This window comes from Cynara cardunculus, assembly GCF_001531365.2.
Source record: "Cynara cardunculus var. scolymus isolate 2C chromosome LG 3, CcrdV1, whole genome shotgun sequence".
In the NCBI taxonomy this organism is placed as follows: Eukaryota; Viridiplantae; Streptophyta; class Magnoliopsida; order Asterales; family Asteraceae; genus Cynara; species Cynara cardunculus.
In genome coordinates, this window is record NC_037530.1 from 33,224,250 (window position 1) to 33,242,478 (window position 18,229).

The 18,229-nt window shown below is 35.2% G+C and overlaps 2 protein-coding genes across 2 annotated transcripts; one reads left to right on the plus strand and one right to left on the minus strand.

Moving 5' to 3' along the window:
• Window positions 1-297: 297 nt before the first annotated feature.
• LOC112510047 lies at window positions 298-1,954 on the plus strand. The gene is made up of 3 exons (XM_025115308.1): window positions 298-516; window positions 657-723; window positions 868-1,954. The coding sequence occupies exons 1-3, from the start codon at window positions 439-441 to the stop codon at window positions 1,707-1,709; spliced, it is 987 nt and encodes a 328-aa protein (XP_024971076.1). The 5' UTR covers window positions 298-438; the 3' UTR covers window positions 1,710-1,954.
• A 3,616-nt stretch (window positions 1,955-5,570) lies between these two features.
• Window positions 5,571-7,974, minus strand: LOC112510478 (formin-like protein 4). Its single transcript, XM_025115899.1, has 3 exons — window positions 7,600-7,974; window positions 7,058-7,533; window positions 5,571-6,978 (listed from the first exon to the last, which is right to left on the minus strand). Exons 1-3 carry the CDS (start codon window positions 7,891-7,893, stop codon window positions 5,709-5,711), a joined length of 2,040 nt encoding a protein of 679 aa, XP_024971667.1. The 5' UTR covers window positions 7,894-7,974; the 3' UTR covers window positions 5,571-5,708.
• Window positions 7,975-18,229: the final 10,255 nt, after the last annotated feature.

The following is an 18,229-nucleotide window of genomic DNA, read 5'->3' on the forward strand; positions in this document are numbered from 1 at the left end:
AACAACGGACCTTTAAATTTTAATTAGAGTCAACATAGCTCTATAATTTCATAGTTGTATACACAATTAAATTTTAATTAATTGCATTGATAACAAGAAGTCAATAATAACGATGGTTGTATTGTATTTCCCAATTTAGACCCCTAATTCTTTGCTTCATCGCCAATTGTCAGCAATCTACACCAGTGGCATGACCAGAAATTAAGTGATGAAACGAGGGCATATTCGTAATTAGACATATTCCTAAACCGAAGCTTGGTGGTAGAGAGAGAGTCTGCGTGTTACTAAAAAGAGGGCGAACGAAGCAGAGCCGTTATCTATCGTCAGAAAATCAATCTTCTCTCGAATCCTTGCATCCATCGCTTTCTCTCCGTTCTCCATCTCCAATCTTCTAGATATTTTCTTCCAATCTCCATTTTCTTTCAACAATTCTCAACCATGGTGTACGATTCCATCGCTAACGCTTCCATCCCCACTGCCGCATCCAACTCCAAGGACTTTGGGAAGAAAAAGAGGGTATGTCTTTCTTTATCTTATCTTTTTTAGATTGATTCATGCTTTACGGAGGAAACGTGTTTGTTTAATCTTCTTGGAAGAATAGTCTCTTCTCCTTTTCAATTTTGACCTAAATTTGCCTATTTCGTTTTGGTTTGAAGGTGAATAGGACTGCAAAATTGAAGCAGTGCAAGCTTGATGTTCGTCGAGAACAGTGGCTTTCTCAAGGTGATTTTTCCATGTACATGTCAGATTTGGTTTTGTTCTATACCATCTGCATGGTTGAACACTCAATTTTGTGTGTTTAATGTATGTGTTTAGTTGAAGCTAGGGTTTTATGTGTTTCTCATCGATCAGTTGGTTGATCTGCAGTGAAGAACAGGGGATTCAAGGAAGAAACACATGGTACTGGTGGTATGAAAGCTCCTGCTCCCGAGACGCATGCAGCAAACGAGAGAGAGCCTCCGGTGGTGAATTTGGAAGTTAATCTTGGTGGAGAAGAGACCGAAGGTTTGATGAATCATGACAGTGATTCTGAATCCCCCTCCAACAGTCCTACCAGTCATTCGAGTAGCGTCTCGGGGAGTAACAGGTCAGTTACTAATTTTACTGGTAGTAGTAGCCGGAGCAGCAGTGGTAGTAGCAGTAGCAGTGGAGGTTGTTGTTCAGGAAGCATGACAGATGAAGATGATGATGAATGTTTGGATGACTGGGAGGCTGTAGCTGATGCTTTGGCCGCCGACGACATTCAGAAGAATCATAATGACCCTAATCTGGTGTCCCCTGTGGATGAACAGTTGGATTTCCATACCATACCGGAGCCAGAGCCTGTGTTGACAACTCCGGCTGGTCAAGAGGATTGCCGGCCACCAACTAGTTTCCGGGCCTGGAGACCAGATGATGCTTCCCGCCCTCAGAATCTGCCAAATTTGCTAAAACAAAACAGTTTCCCCATGAAATCAGGGAAGCACTATGGTCTCCATAGTGGTGGATTTGCTCCTTCATCGTGTCCTATCTGCTGTGAAGATCTGGACATGACGGATTCAAGTTTTCTTCCTTGTCCATGTGGGTATAGGCTCTGCCTTTTCTGCCATAAAAGGATTCTTGAAGATAATGGCCGTTGTCCAGGCTGCAGGAAGCTGTATGCCCAGCCTGACAATGGGAATGCATCTTCTAAGATGGCTCGTTCTTGCAGCATGAACCCCAGGCATTAGAAATCTCTGGATCATTTGGTGGGCCTCCTTTTTCATTCACTGTCTTGCTTGTTCAGTTACTCTTAGACACCGGCACTAGTGCTAGGTTTGTCAATATAGACAGTATCTCTTTAGTGTTATGCCGGTTCTCTTTATGAGTTTGATCTATATTCTATAGCAATATGCTTTTATAGAGGACTAGTTGGTATGTGAATACATAAGGTGGTGGTATAGAAATTGAATACATATTTTCGATTGCAATTCTATAAATCTTTTTGAATTGATTCGTCATTAGGTTATAGTAAGTGAGGCCTAAAACTTCAAATCTCTTCTCATAATACTATATATAAATGAATCTATATTGGACCTCATATGGAATTCTGAATCTTAAATTATATTTGTAAATTGTTAGATTGTATTGTTTCATTGTTGTATATGATTATAAAATGCCTAAGTTTAATGTTCGAGTATTTGATACTTCAGCAGTATTTTCTTATGTAGCAATGATTGAAGATCGCTATTAGCCGAAACTTTTATTCTAGCCTTCAAGCTACGCTTGTGTGTGTGTGTTCTAGGTACACCGTACATAGGTTCTCTAATTGCTGATTAAGAGCAGCAACGGCTGCCTGCATTGGAAGGTCATATGCATTTGCATCAATGCATGTAGAGCAGGAGGGCATATTGGTCTAGTTCCACATAACCTAAGTTCAATGTTAATCTCTAGAAATGCAAGGAATCTATACAATCATGTATTTATGTCATGTCATAGAGTGGGGGTGTTTGTTTCTTTGGATTCTGTCGGAATTGGAATGGCATGTTCCATTGACTCAATTCCATCGTCTATGGTTTGCAAAATATGTGTGTGTGAGAGAGGGAGAGAGACCTGGGATTGTACGAGAATAAGAGTTATGGTCCGAACGTGATAACAAAGCCTTCATCTACCTTCATTGACCTATTACCATGATTGAAACTTTTCCTTCATCACTTCATGTGAAACTGATTGAAGGTATATAAAAGTTCGTGAAGTGAGTGAAACGGAAGATAAACGTAAAGATTAAGGTTGATGAAGGTCTGTGGTTTTGGTCAGCAATTAATTGAAGGTCTATAATTTTTTTAGCCGTTGGATAAAAAATCAACTCATCATACGATCTAGAAGTATTTTCACTATTCTCATCAATTACTCTTATTCTCACCCGAATCCTACCCATACATGTATTATGGGGGTTTGGAATCTTTCTATTCCTTACATATTTGTGCTCTGAGCTATTTGAAGTTTCTAAAAGGGTAGTCACTAGAAACAAAGAAAAAAACACGCATACCATGTTAGCATTGTGTGTTGAACTTTGCTACCACTAGGTTCAGACTTGACTAAATATCTATCAGGCAAAAGACCACTCATCTATTTGCAATTATATTTAAGACAGATGGATAAATGGCTCGTATAGTTCAGTACTATCATCATTCTATTTAGGCTCTTCCTTTCAGCAATCAGAAAGGAGTAATCAGACACGGTGACCTTTCTTCTTCAAGTGAAACTGAAGATATGCTACCAAATGATAAACACAGCAGAGAATTCTAGTATTGAAGACTTAATCCGGTAAGTTGCACTTCACCTCAGAAGGTATCTTGAATTCTGTAAAATATTGGTTTATGCTTTATGGCATAATCAAATGCATTGTTTCTTATTATTCATGGATTTTAAATCCAAGATGTGTATCATAGCTAGATATGTGGTATGCTTTCAGATGACATTGGGGAATTGAAATTAGGTATAATTAGATAAAAAGAAGCATAAACAGGGATTGAACTTCTAATACCTTTCAGGTTGAATGCTATAAGTATGTTTCTGATCAGATCTCAAAAACAATTGGTTAGATGTTTGATATATGAATGATGAAGATGATTATTTCCTCAAATACGTTTTAGTGCACCCTCTTCTCCTTACTTCAGTGTGGATTTAAGCTCTGCTTATAGATTTATATGGCAAGTCCTTGACAGATGTCAATTTGCCTGCCTAATGAACATACTAACATGTTACATCTTCGTTATCATACCCTCCTTTGCATTCAGCTCTAATCGCATGTTCACAAACTACATGATAGTAGAATCATTGGTGGGTTTAACAGCATGGTGAATACACTGCCACCAACTCTTCAACTTCTATGTTATTTGCATGTTTTTTCCATATTCATTTGAGAGGTTTTAGATCAATTGGAACCCATTTGAATGGAAAAGCCCTTCAACAAACACTTTGAAGACCGAGCACTAGGCTCTTGGTTATTGTGTGGCTAGGCTAATCAACAATTTCGTGACTTATTCCAAATATTCAGAGATTTTTATATGAAAAAGACGAATAAGCCATGGTTAAAACAATGTGGTCCTATGTGTTGACAATTACAATCTGAATACTTGCAATACTGAGTCATCTGGTACGCTAAAGGAGGGACCCCAGAAATCCACACATCAGAGGTGGTTGATCTTACCTAATGCTCCAAGTACAGAGGGTGGTCAGTGGGTCAAGGTTTTCATAAGGTAAACATCACCCAAGTACCAATTTTCTTTGTTACATTTTCATGCGGGATGAACTTGAGTCGCGTAAAATGAGCACCTACTAGCTGCGAGCTTCATCAGTGAATGCAATGATTGAATGAGTTAGCCCCGTTTGATGCATGCTGTATATTTAATAACCACACCAAACGAGCCCAATATATCTCATTCTGGTAGGGTCCAGAGGTAGAATATATTTGGACTTGTGAATACTGAAGACTCTGGGGTTGCAAGACAAAGGTTAATGCATGGACTTGGTCCTCTGATGATTGAATCCACCCACTAGTTTCATCGCTCAAGATGTCATGAAGATCTTCTGAAATCAGCAATTTATGGTCATTTTTGCTGGCTTTTGAAATCAGCATTCGCTGGCCACATTTGGATTTGAAGTCCATGACTTTTTGACAAGAATGCCTTGAAATCTGTCATGAATTTAAAAGGATATAATAATCTATGTGAATAAATTAGAAATAATGAAGTAATTTTACATTAATTTTGGTAACAATCAAAAACATAAATTTGCTTCAGATGTTCTAGAAGATGATATTGGAATGTGATGTCAATTTGTTTTTGTAGGTCACAGTTTTGGTCACAATCAATCACGTCTAATTTCATTATTATTAGTAGATGTGTTGGGAGACAGTGTAACGTCCAATCGAGGTATGATTGTACGTCTCTCAGACATCGCCATTTGTGTTCCATTGTTACTGGACGAATTTTTAATCAGCTTTCGCCATTGCTATAGCATTATTAAATGGAATCACTAGAATCGAGGGATTGAAGCTTAATGCGTTCACGCAGCAGCTGATTCCACACCAAAAACAGTGAGTTAATACCTGCTCGATTTCATTTAATTTTTAACTTCTGTTCTCCGATTATCCATAGCTGTTGAGTAATTTGCTTTGAATCACCACTCATCGCCTAAGTATTGGATTATGGTTCTACAGTACAATCGCTTCATAATACTACAACCTCCCCAATAATTTTGTGATTCGTATCCGACGTAAATAGATCTACTCTATGTTGAATTTGGGGCGATACAAGTCTACAATGCTTGATTTATTGATTTTATTAAACCTAGTTGAAGATAGTTTCAGGAGAAGTATAACATCCCCTTGTGGTACCGGGTCATGAAGTTTGTTAGGGACACAAATGGGGAAGATATGGATCTTCCTTTGAAAAACTTTAAACCATTAGCCATTAAGATCGATGTGTTCATAGACTGTAAACTACTTCATGATCATTATAATTGTAGCCTGTAGGCTAGAGTTGGCTGTTGAGTGCATTCAGCAGCAGTCATAGATTGTAAAATAAGGGATTATTTGATTGCATGAATACACTGAATAACCAATACAACATTCTGTTTTGCTGCCTGTGCAAAAAATGGATTGTTACAAACGAAACCGAACCAAACTAACTCAGTAAATCCCACGTGTAGATGTAAAGTAGGGGTGTAAATGTACACAGTCCTTATCAGAAGTCATCCTCTGAATCACTAGAATTTTCAGGCTGGAAGTGCAATTGCAAGTTTTGGAACCTTGGTGGTGTCCTTATGGATGGTGATGAAGGTTCGACGCTCTTCACATTCTTTTTTTGAACCTTCCTTGTGAGATCTAGACAAACTTGGTCCACCATGTCGAGAAAATCCTTCACAAAACCAAAGATTTGAAGTGGATGTTCCCCTTTCTCCATGGAATTAGATCCAATTTGGTAGAAACCTCTCGTTTTTTTTACAAGTTCCATAACCCTTGTTTGTTCGTTCCTCACAACCTTAAGTTCCTCTTCACATCCTTCCAGAAATTCCTTCATTTCTTTCACAAACCCACCTCCTCCAGATTGTGTCACCATTTCTCGAATCTCAGTCACTTGTTTCAACAGATTCGGACTCATGCTCATCAAACAATCATAATGTACTATCGCAGCTTTCTTCACGTTGCAGAAGTCCGTACTCAAGCCTCCAAGAACAGGTAAACCAAGCATTAGATATTGTCTATCCCTCTCGTGTTTTGCTACCATGATATCAGAATCTTGATTATCTCTCCTAGGATTCCTGTTGTTCATGCAGCGGCGCTTACCCTCAGCTCGGACTACTTGTTCCACCACAAAATAAAGGAGACTAGTCTTCCCATCTATGCTCTTAACATAGGAAAGTTTCCGAAGAGCGCTAAGGTTAAACCCTTTGGCATCACCTCTAACAGTTCCAGCATTCATTCGATTTCCTGCCCTCAGAATAGCCTCTAGAAGTTTCAAGAAAATCCCAGGAGCTCGCAACTCTTTGCATCCTAATTCGAGCGTTTGCAACGATTCGTTGAGATGCAAGATTTCTGGGTCGTAATTTAATCGAAAGAGCATCGCGTTGATCCGGGTGAATGCTGTTGGTATTGCTTTCAGGATATGATAGAGGAAAGATTCAGCATCTGGGAGTTTGGTTGGGTTTCCGGTGAATTGGAGGATCTTTGAAGCCTCTTCTTCAGTAGGTGATATTTTTGTCAGTTTTTCAAGAACATCAGCATTCAATCCTCTGCCTTCCGAGAGAGCATCAAGAATCTCCTTGTGAGAGGTTGCAAGAGATTTGAGTACAATCGCGGTGTTCTGTGATTTTCGAGGATCAAGAATTGAAATTTGAGCAGATGGAGTTGAATTTGAGCTACTACCAAATTTAGGGGATAAGTGTTTTGCTTCGTTAGAATTTCTCTTGGAGGCATTGTATCCAAACAAGGCTTCTATAAGCTCATCATCAAACCTAAATGCATAATACATCGATAGCAAGAGTTAGAAACGATCCGAAGGAAAAAGTTAGACCTTTTTCAAGTTTTGCTTACCTCAAAGAGCCGTCAATGATTTCATTCCATACCACCGAATGATCTGCCTCAGTGTTGACCTTATCCCAGTGGAAAGGCTTCATCTTTCTGGGGACTTCATGATTACGAATTGAACCTTCTTCAATCTGATCATCTGCCCTTACTTTTGGTGCAGTAGGTGGTTTCATAGATGATCTAAAGCTTCCTGAATGAAACGGTGGAGGGTTCCTTTTTGCAAATACCTGTGGTGGTGGTGGTGGTGCTTTGTTAACCATCTTTCTAGGGAATGCTGATGGAGGTGGAGGTGGTGGTGGTGGTGGAACTGGCAGCGAGGCCTTCTTCAATGGAGGTGGTGGTGGTGGCGGCGGAGGTGGTGGTGGTGGAAGTGGTGGTGATGGCTTCTGTAACAAAAGTGACGGTGGTGGCGTTGGTGGTGGTGATGGCTTCTGTAACAACAGTGACGGTGGTGGCGGTGAGGTTTCTGGAATGGTTTTTGTCTGTTGGGAAGAAAAACCGATAGTGTCTGGTTTCAATGTTCTATGATCATCAAATCTGCTATCAACCCTTTTCTCTTCTTCTTCCAAGGAATTCCAGACACAAGTTCGCAACCGTCCACCTTCAACATCCCTGAAATAGAGAACTTCTAAACCATTCTCTTCGATCAATACTCCTTTCAGAGCCCCACCTCGTTCTCGACCATCCATGATTGTATCTTCTCGTCCAACTTTCAGACTAAGATGATCAATCCGTGTCTTTTTTGCCATAACATAGCGGTAGAAAAAATAGAAACAAATCCCATAAAGTATTACCGTCGTTGCAGCTGTCAAAGCTACAGCCTCGACCGTTGAGTTACCCATTTTGGGTTTTTCGGCATACAACTCGAGGTCGAAAACTAGATTTCTGAACCTTCTAATAATTCCATTTTTGTTCCGAATGAAATGGCCAAGATTGAATCGGCAGTCTTGTAGCTGTATTTCTTGTAAGTTAGGAGGATTTATTTATTGGGTCATAGACTTGCATCTTGTGATTAAAAAAATGAAGGAATGCCTCAATTGCGACATTTGCCGATCCCATTGTATGTGTTTATCGATTATTCCTTGTTCTGAGTCTGGCCTGCAGTCTTTGGCAATCACCACAGGTCACGTCACACCATCACCATCATCATGGGTGGTGTCGTTTAGTAGAAACAATGATTTTGTGTGCAATTGTGTGAATGGGATTGGGTCGATATTATCAACCAAGTGTTGTGAATTGACTTGGTACCCGGTAACCTACGATTAAACACCCAACATATACCCTGAGTTTGGTTTGCAGGAATATGATGGAATTGAAATATTGAATTTCATTCATTCGTTTGGTTCATTCTTTTTTACGAAAGAAATTTTTAAAATCCTACAAATTCCATGAATAAAGGAATTTAACATTCATTAGCAACTACATGGTATTTTGATGGAATGAAATCTCTGTTTTTATTATACCAAATATGTCTTTAACCTAATATACTCTAATCTTATAAACCTCAATATGACCATCGTCGACCACTATTGATCTGAACCACCGCCACCGATCTGAACCACCATCGACCACCACCACCGATTTGAACCACCGCCGACCACTACCGATATGAACCACCGCTGATATGAACCATCGCCGACCACTACCGATCTAAACCACCGTTGATCTGAACCACCGCCGACCACTACCGATCTAAACCACCGCTGATCTAAACCACCGCCGACCACTACCATCTAAGCCACCATCGAATACCGCCAATCTGAGTCACCACTGATCTGATTCACCGTCAATCTGAACCACCGCCGATAACCGCCATCTGAACCACCATGGAACACCATCGATCTAAACCACTGTCGACCATCGCCATCTGAACCACCACGGACCACCATCGATCTGAACCACCGCCAACTACTACCAATCTGAAGCACCGCCGATCTGAACCACATCTGATCATCATCACCTGAACCACAACGGACCACTAGCGATCTATATCACTGTCAACCACCGACGACTACCATCGATTTGAATAACTACCGTCACCACCGACTATCTGAACCACCGCTAACCACTTCAATTTGAACCACTGCGGACCACCATCGATCTGAACCACCGCCGACCACCGTCGATTTAGTAACGTCATTTGTCTTATGATTATACTTGGGTTGTGTATTTTATATTGGTTTACATATTAAATAATTATTTTATTAAAGTATTTGAGTTTTTTTTAAATAAAATTTTCAAAAAGGGCATTTTGGTCATTTACCAATATTTTATTCCAATCTAAAGCTACATTATGTGAACCAAACAGACAGATTCCGATTCCTTAACAGATTCCATGCCAACCAAATAAACATAACATTTCATTCCAATTTCTTCAAAGTCAAATTCCTTTAACAGATTCAATTCCATCCAAAAACATTATGCGAACCAAACTTCACCTTAGAATTGGATGGATTAATGATCTTTAATAATTAGTATTTACTTTTTATAAAAAAGATATTTTAGCACTTATCCATCATTTTCTTCCAATTCTAGTGCTACATTTTTCTATCTTTTTAAAAAACTTCGATTTGTACTTCCTGTCTTATTCAAGTTCCTAAGTTTTTTTTTTTGACGGTGTATTCTAGTCATACATCCTCGTATAAGAGGTATGTAGGTAAGAGGAGATGAAAAATATGTGATACGATAATTAAGAAATAACAAACCTTCTTCTTACAAATAAAATTAGTCTCTACTTGGTGGGTACAATTACACACTCATGCCTAAAGATGTATAGATGTTGGTATTCTTTTCACATTTTGTAATTGATAGACATAAAAATTATAATTTTAACAAGAAATTGTAATTAATTTATAACATTAGAGAATGGGAATTGATAGGTTGCATGTAACAAAAAAAAGTAACCACCACAAAATAACAATTGGTATGAACTTAGTGGGTAGTGGGTAGAGTTGTATTTACTATTTACTTTTTTACTATTTACTATTTACTATTTAGCCCACCACGAATACTTTGTTTGCTTTGCATGTTTTTATGTCCAACCGGAAAACATGTGGACTCCTCTACATCTCTATTGTTATTTGTTTCTCTCTAAAGTCTTCTATATGAAATTCAATAGATTCTTTTAAAATAAATGCATAAATTAGTTTAAGAAATACTTTTAATAACGAAACATGGTTAAAATAAATCTGTTTCATCACAATAATCTCATCAAAAAGTTAAATGTCTGAAACAAAAAGTTTGTATTTTTAATTTAATTTATAATAAATGTTTACTTGGACGAAGAAAATAAATATTCGTTATTTTAAATTCATATAACTTTTAAGAAAAGAAGAAAATCAACAAAAGACAAGTTATTTTTACCGTGAGAAGTGTTATGTAATCTAAAATAAATTCTTCAATAATACTTTAAAATGAAGGCTGAGTTAAAACCGTTTACAACCAAAGACTAAAAAAAGGTTAAATGTGTAACTTAAAGGCTAATTCGTTTCATACCGGGTTGCATTACAAAATTTATTTATCATAGATGTTTGAACATAAATATCAAACTTAAATGGACTAGGCAAGTCTCTATGGGTGTCGTTTTCCTTTCTCAAACCTAAAACCTCCTATCTGTGAGATGTGTACAATAGTCAACTTATAAAGCTCAGTGAGTTCATGGTTTGTGTAAATATAATCATTAATCATTTCACATCGTACATATCAACTTGTAAACTCTCTACCAAATAGTATGCATTTTCTGAGAACATGCAACACTGAAAGAAAAAAGACCTCATTAACTGTCTGGTTATGTACCCAGGTAAGCGTTTACCAAGTAACATTACCTTACTGGATGAATATGACAAAGACCAAGAATCTTACCCGGTAAGAGTCAGGCAAGGACCAAAAGTCTTATCCGGTAAGTGAGGCCGAACACTTTTTACCGTGGTAAGCGCTTATCAAGTAAATTGTTGCATACGTTGTCGTTTTGATGGACTAAAATCTTACATGATAAGTAAATAATATTATTAAATTTTACCGGTTAACACTTACCAAATAAATGTTTGATAAACGGCCCTTAAATGCATCTCTAGCCTTACCCTTAAATATTTCACTTGACCAATTGCTTATTGAAACTTTATATTATGCTTTTAATGATAAGATATAAATAAAGTTTATTAGCTCCACATTCTTTTTGCCACTTGTATAGTTGTACTAGATATTATAGGAGAAAAAGAGTATCCTAGGTTTCTAACTTTTTGTCTTTTTTCTTACAAACATTTATCAGTATTTATCGACAAGAGTCATTACCTTCACTTATCTTATTGAGTAACGTTTTCAATCATTAAAATGGATTGCATGTAAGTGTCTCTTACCAGAGTAAAACTCTTCTACCTCACTTACGAGCAATGGTAGACTTGGGATTTTTGTCGAATGGATGCACCTTAAGGTGGATCGAAGTCCGTAAAAATCACTCCGTTTGTCTTTAGCCGAATTCCAGTGTCTTAAGGAAGTTTTAAGTTTTTTGGTTGATTTTGAGAGGCTTTTTTATCGTTGTTCCTTGTATTTTCTAATATTTTGGAGCACCCCTCAAAGTTTAGTGATGCATCTTTTATACCCAGAAAATGTTCTATTTGTTATAATAAGTTGAATGGGTGCAAGGGACCCCATTCGAGGTTTTTCATAGGTCTGCTCCCGCTTACCAGGTAAGATTCTCGGTTATTGCTATGTTTTTTACCTGTTAAGACATTTGTAGTTGTCATGCTCAGCCCATAAAGTGAGTGACACCCAATATATCTTTTTTTTTATTAACATGGATATCCAACCCGCTATATGAGCCGACTAATTCTAGGACGACCACTTGTTTTGCACATAGTTTGGAGTCACCGCGTTTGAACCTCTGTGGCCACAAATAGACTTTTATTCCTCCTTGGATTTGAATCTGAGACCTCCCGGTATTTTTGGCCTTTGAAGTCAAGCTCAAACCAATCAGTCACCACCCCAATATATCTCCTACCCTCCCTCCCTAATATATAACCCTAAGTTCCTCTTCACATCCTTCTACAATTTTTTTCATTTCCTTCACAAACCCATCTCCTCCATTAGATTTTGTCACCATTTCCCGAATCTTACTCACTTGGTCCTACAGATTTCGAATCAAACCATAATAATTGATTATCGGAGCTTTCTTCATGCTCGATAATTGTTTGGTTCATGTTTCATGATCGTAAGTTAGTTGACTTTTTGAAAAACTATTTCAAATAGTTTTTCAACAAGTTTTTGGGGTCTTTTTCATATTTTCTTTATCCAATAATGCTCTTTATACGTTAGAATCTCGTATTTCTCAACGTGTTTTTTAGATAATTTTACATTGTCATTTAGTTTTTTTACCAAAACACGAGTAGTTTATTAGGTAACAACCAACTTATCAATCATAGCATTAGCTTCAAAATGAAGAAAGCGAGGAAAAAAGTTTAGACTCCTTCATATTTGAACCGTTAGAAAACTGGGAACAAGGTATTGATCTCGATGAAAAATAACTTGGATTGAAAAATGGATCATGAACGAAATTATTATAAATGGATCTCACGAAATTTACTAGGAGTAATCCATATACGCAACTGGATTTAAAGGCAAAATTCAATAGCAAAAACACACAGATGGATGTTCGTTATGCTTTTCATATGTTAAAATAATAACGAAAACCTATAAATAAGTAATTACTTTTAAATCAAATTAGGTAGTTAAGTAGTTATTTGAAGATAATATGAACATTTATCACATAACTACCAACAGATAAGATCAACGGCTATCACCACAATGAAGTTCAGAAGACTTGCCTTCCAAATTGAAGTCTGAAATAAGATTCAAAAAACAATATATATATATATATATATATATATATATATATATATTTTAATAAAACTTTAAAAGATTATATGTTTTCTGAATACAATCGCCTTCCCATAAATATTCAAAAAATTTATTATGATGATAAATGATTGAATATTTCACTCTATAAAACAAAAAGAAAAAAAAAATTAAACAACCACAAGAGTAGTGTCTTATTGGTTTGAGCTTAGGTTTCAAAGGTCAAAAGTGTCTGGAGGTCTCAGGTTCAAATCCAAGAAAGAACAAAAGTCCCCTTGTGGACACGGAGGTTCAAATGCAGTGACCCCGGGTTACCTGCAAAGCAGGTGGTTGTTCTGGAATTAGTCCGCTCGCATAGCGGGTTGAATATTCAGATTAAAAAAAACATTTAACCTAAATATAAAAAAGAAATAAAAATTTTAAACCGTATATATTGGGTTGATATGATATTATTTGAACCCAACTCAACTCGATGAACCCGATATTTTTTTAGTTTTTGGATTTAATATGATCGTTGAATTTCTATTAATATATACATAAGACAGTCACACTATCACGTACACTATTCATATACACATATTTTCAATTTATTAACATCTCTATATAACTCATTCGTATATATGTTCAGTAAATGCTAACAAACATAAATGAACGAACGTTTACGAACATAAATGAATGAATGAGGTCATTATTCATATTCCTTCATTTAATTAAACGAATAAAAAAATGTGCCCATGTTCATTTATTTATTAAATAAATGAATATAAACGAACTTTCCGCCAACCAGTTTGATGAACGTTTGGTTCATTTACAGTTCTAATTGCACATCCCTCCAATTTCAAATCACTTCACGAAATCCAAATTTCTTAAGATTGTGGGATTATCCCCTTAATGCAGACTATGTTTTTGGTCTCTGTAATTTGTTAAAATTATTATTTTCCTTCTTGTGTTTTCAAAGTTACAATTTATTTTTGTTTTTTCATTTGGTTTACAAATCATTGTCGCTTTCGTCTCTCATACTTAACGATGAACCAAAGACGAGATTAGCCTTAAGGACAAAAACTGCATTAAGTAGCAAATTGCAGTAACAAAAACTGTAATTTAAAAACACAAAAACGGAAGTTATAATATTTAATGAACCAAAGCGACTAAAAAATTAGTTTACTCGTTTATCAGTAAGTCATTCAAGTGTAAGTCGTTAAGTACCTCTTACATGATAATATTTAATGTTTCTTTCTTCATTGGGAACCATAAAAAAAAACTAAAGCTATAATGATGAAAAATATATTTAAAAAAGAACTAATTATATTTAAAATTATTTAAGTATTTTTTATCATAAACAATAACAAATCAATATATTTTTTATCAAAAATATATAGTTTTATTAAGTTAAAAGACTAGAACACCAAAAATAAATAAATAAATATTTATTAAACCAAAAAAATCAAAAAGACTACTCTTAAGTTAATGGAGGATTTTAAACAGGGAAAATGACAAAACTAACTATTTTATACAACCCTCTTCCACAAAATAACCATTTTTTAGGGGATTTACAAAACTAATCACACGTATCTCCCCCGGGGGAGATCCGTACATTTCGGGGGAGATCCGGTCTTTTTCTTAGGAAAAAAATTTTAAATTTTTTTTTTGTCTACTTGGGGCGAGCCACGTCTAATTGCGGTAACGTGTATATATATATATATATATATATAGATGCATGATGTAAAAAAAAACGATATAAATTGCGATAACGTATATATATATATATATATATATATATATAAATGCATAACGTAAAAAAAAGCGATATAAATTGCGGTAACATATATATATATATATGCATTACGTAAAAAAATGCGATATAAACGGTACAAAAATCGAAACTTCGTATTTTAATGTATGTATGTGTACGGGTTTTAACACGTACGCATATTTACGTATATTCACGTATGTTTTACGTACGTATTTTTAACGTATATATGCGTACGGGCTTTAACCGTCACTTCGAAGATACACACAAACATCATCACTTTGACGTGATTTCATGTTTTGTGATGGTTGATTGTATTTAATGGGTTAAAGGTTGTGAGAGTAGAATACATGATAAGAGAAATGAAAGGGAATGTGTGAAAAATTATGAAATATGAGGTTGATATTTATAGTGAAATTGGTATTACAAAAAAAAAGTTAAAAAAATAAACTTAAAGCCTGGATCGCTGATAACTCTCATTTTGTGAGAGTTATTTGTTGTTCAATACCCCTATTTTATTGTATCTTTGGTACTCATTTTGCTCATATCTACTATTTTTGATCCAAAATATGTTAAGAGGTGATGAAAGGTCAAGAATTTAATTATTTTCTAAAAAACCCATTACTTTTGGTAAATTGCCCACTTTCTGCTCAYAATCATTCTATGGTGGATTTGCATCTAGTTGGATTTGAACAAAATTATGATATTCATGTTTTTGGATATTAATGAGAGTTAATTTTAAGTTCAGATCTAAGCATTAAGTTACTTAGAGGAATGGACCTGGTTAAAGCTAATAAAGACAAGGAAAGTATACTTACTTTTATTATGATGGAAAAACCTTCTTATCGTAATTAATAGGAGTACTTTCACCTTTTGCAACCTTTCAAGAAGAAGTGACAAGGCCAGAGATTGAAGTAAACTTGTGATGATGGGTGGTCCTTACCCTTTGGACAATGCAGATTTTTATCCATTGGACAAAGAGTATCCGGGTCCAACCTTTCTCCTATATATTTGAAGGCTTTCTCTCATGTTAATCATCCAATTTTTCCACCAGCAACTTAGCCAAACAACCTTGGAGTATTATCTTAAGCTTTGTAGCAGTAGAACTAGTTTAATTTCAGTTTGTAATTTAATTTCCGTAGTTCATCTTTTATTCTCGCCACTGTGTATTGTGTGCCCTCTGTGGGCAGCAGTAAGTATTTTATTTTCAGTTCAAGTATTTCTTATGCATTCTTCTTTTTTTATTTCTGTTATGTTTTCTAATTTCATTATGAGCTAAGCACCCCTTTGGGTGTGGGTGTGAGTCCAGCTTAAGGATTTCAGGGCACACTTGGGTGTTGTCATTTTTTATTGATTCTTAAGCTTGGTCATTTAAGTCGGGACTTAACCTCAACACAGATAAGCCGATCACTTTGAAGTGTTAATATTAGATTCTTGATCCAGAGATGGGCAGATCTGAAATACGGCTTAGATGATGCACAAAGATTCGAGTGAGTCTTTGATAATCACGCAGAGATGCGGGTTTTGCATGTTTTTAGCTTTTGTTCAGATATTAGTCGARTTTATGCTACAATACGTTGTGAGTATAAATCTTCAGACTAGTGGAACCAGATATCTTTTTATCTAGTAGCTAATTCGGCAAGTTTAAGATTGATAAATCTGGACGCTTTGTGGGCACTCTGTGGGCACAGTATATAAGAATTCACTTTCGAGAGAAAGGAGTTCTTATAGAAATCCCATGGGTTTCTGACCAAGTCGTTTCTGCAATATTCTTAAGCAAAGCTTACACCCATACCCATCTTTTAATATTAAAGGTTTATTTCGTATTTTAACGCTTTGCACCAATCGAAACTCAAATATTTTCTCAACCCGAAACATTGTTCAAGAAGTTCATGAAAGTCTCTGATTCTCAGTAAGTCYGGTCCTTGTGGAAACGATCTTGGTACTATACCACTTTATTACTTGAAGTGATCTTAGTGTCGGCGTGCACTTGCACCGCCACTTTGGGGATTTTATGTCTACTGTGTGCACACTTACGATTCTAGCACATCAACGGGTGATTCGATGACATGGCTCGCTCCAAGTAGACAAAAAAAACTAAAAAAAAAAAATTCTAAGAAAAAGACCGGATCGCCCCCGAAATGTACGGATCGCCCCCGGGGGAGATCCGTGTGGTTAGTTTTGTAAAACCGCTAAAAACTGGTTATTTTGTGTAAGAGGGTTGTATAAAGTAGTTAGTTTTGTCATTTTCTCTTTTAAACATATTTAGGGGTGTTTGGTATTGCTTATTTAAAACAATTTTTTTTTTTGCAAAAATGTTTATCAACTTATGTGGTGTCAAATCAACATTTTATATTAAAAAAAATGTTTAAATTAGCCTATAACAATACCAAAACGTAATAAACTGATATATATTTATGTTTTTTCATCCAAACACAATACTTCTTATTAATGGTACCGCATCAAAATAAGTTAATAAGTTAGAAGGAAGTAACTTATCAAAAACTCTTTATTACCGGTATCAAAACGGTATAAGTATTTCTCTTTTCTCCCATCCAAACACTAAAAATAATAATTACCAGTACAATACTGTAATAAGTTAATAAGCACTGCGATCTCAAACACCCTTTTAGTCTTAGGGATGAAAATAGAAATAATTTTCGAACCATAGGAATATAAAATCACAATCTTTCTTAAATCATAGGAACAAAAATTATAGTTTACTCTAAAAAAACAATAATACAAATATCTCATTTTGAATTAAGTTTTCATCCAAAAAAATCGATAAGACTTGTGACTTAAAATAAATATGCTTAAAAACGTGTGATTAAAAAGTTGAGAAAAATTCAAAGAAAAGATTGTGTATGACCAACGTTTGGTCAAGAGTCAAGACTCCAAGATTCGGTGGTTGCGGTCATTTTTCCATTGAAATTTATAATATTCTTTCTTCAACATTAAACCTTTATTTTTATAAATTTAATACATTATTTGATTTAAAATGGATTTATATAAATAACTTTTTTAGAGTGTATTTGGTTTGGTACATTGGAGTGGAAAGAACAGAAAAGGGATCTTTATTTTATGTCTGACAGGATTTTTATATGGATCAGAATAAATAGAATGGAAAATGCATTTTCCACTCCTATTCTATGGAACAAGATGGGGGTAAGGTGTAGTAGACTTATATTTTACCAATATAAACTTAAGGTTAAAACTTAATTTTTTTCTAAAACATCAAATGTGTCACTTTTTTTTACATCTTATTCATATTTATTGTATTTTATACCATTTAAACTTAAAATATTATTTTATACAGTTTTTATATTTTTATTAATTTATTATGGGGGTGGTTAATAGCACCCCTATCCATTGCTATTGGCACCCTTAATACTACTTAAATTATTATGTTTTTGTTTTTTTGTTTTTAGTGTTTTATTGTCCTTTAGTTATTATTGTTTTGTCTTATTATTATTTTAATTTATTTTAAAAATATATTAATTAGTATAAGTTATTGATTTTATTTTTTTGTTTTTTATTTATTTATATTATATTATAATTAATATAAATTATTAATAAAT

Excerpts from the sequence above, each read along its gene's own strand:
- LOC112510478 (XM_025115899.1), bottom strand. The coding sequence starts at position 7,893 with ATGGGTAACTCAACGGTCGAGGCTGTAGCTTTGACAGCTGCAACGACG. Across the intron at positions 7,534-7,599 it reads TGGAAGAAGAAGAGAAAAGG|ACAAAAACCATTCCAGAAAC; the intron begins GTTGATAGCAGA and ends TCTTCCCAACAG. Across the intron at positions 6,979-7,057 it reads ATCATTGACGGCTCTTTGAG|GTTTGATGATGAGCTTATAG; the intron begins GTAAGCAAAACT and ends TTATGCATTTAG.
- LOC112510047 (XM_025115308.1), top strand. The coding sequence starts at position 439 with ATGGTGTACGATTCCATCGCTAACGCTTCCATCCCCACTGCCGCATCC. Across the intron at positions 517-656 it reads ACTTTGGGAAGAAAAAGAGG|GTGAATAGGACTGCAAAATT; the intron begins GTATGTCTTTCT and ends TTTGGTTTGAAG. Across the intron at positions 724-867 it reads AGAACAGTGGCTTTCTCAAG|TGAAGAACAGGGGATTCAAG; the intron begins GTGATTTTTCCA and ends GTTGATCTGCAG.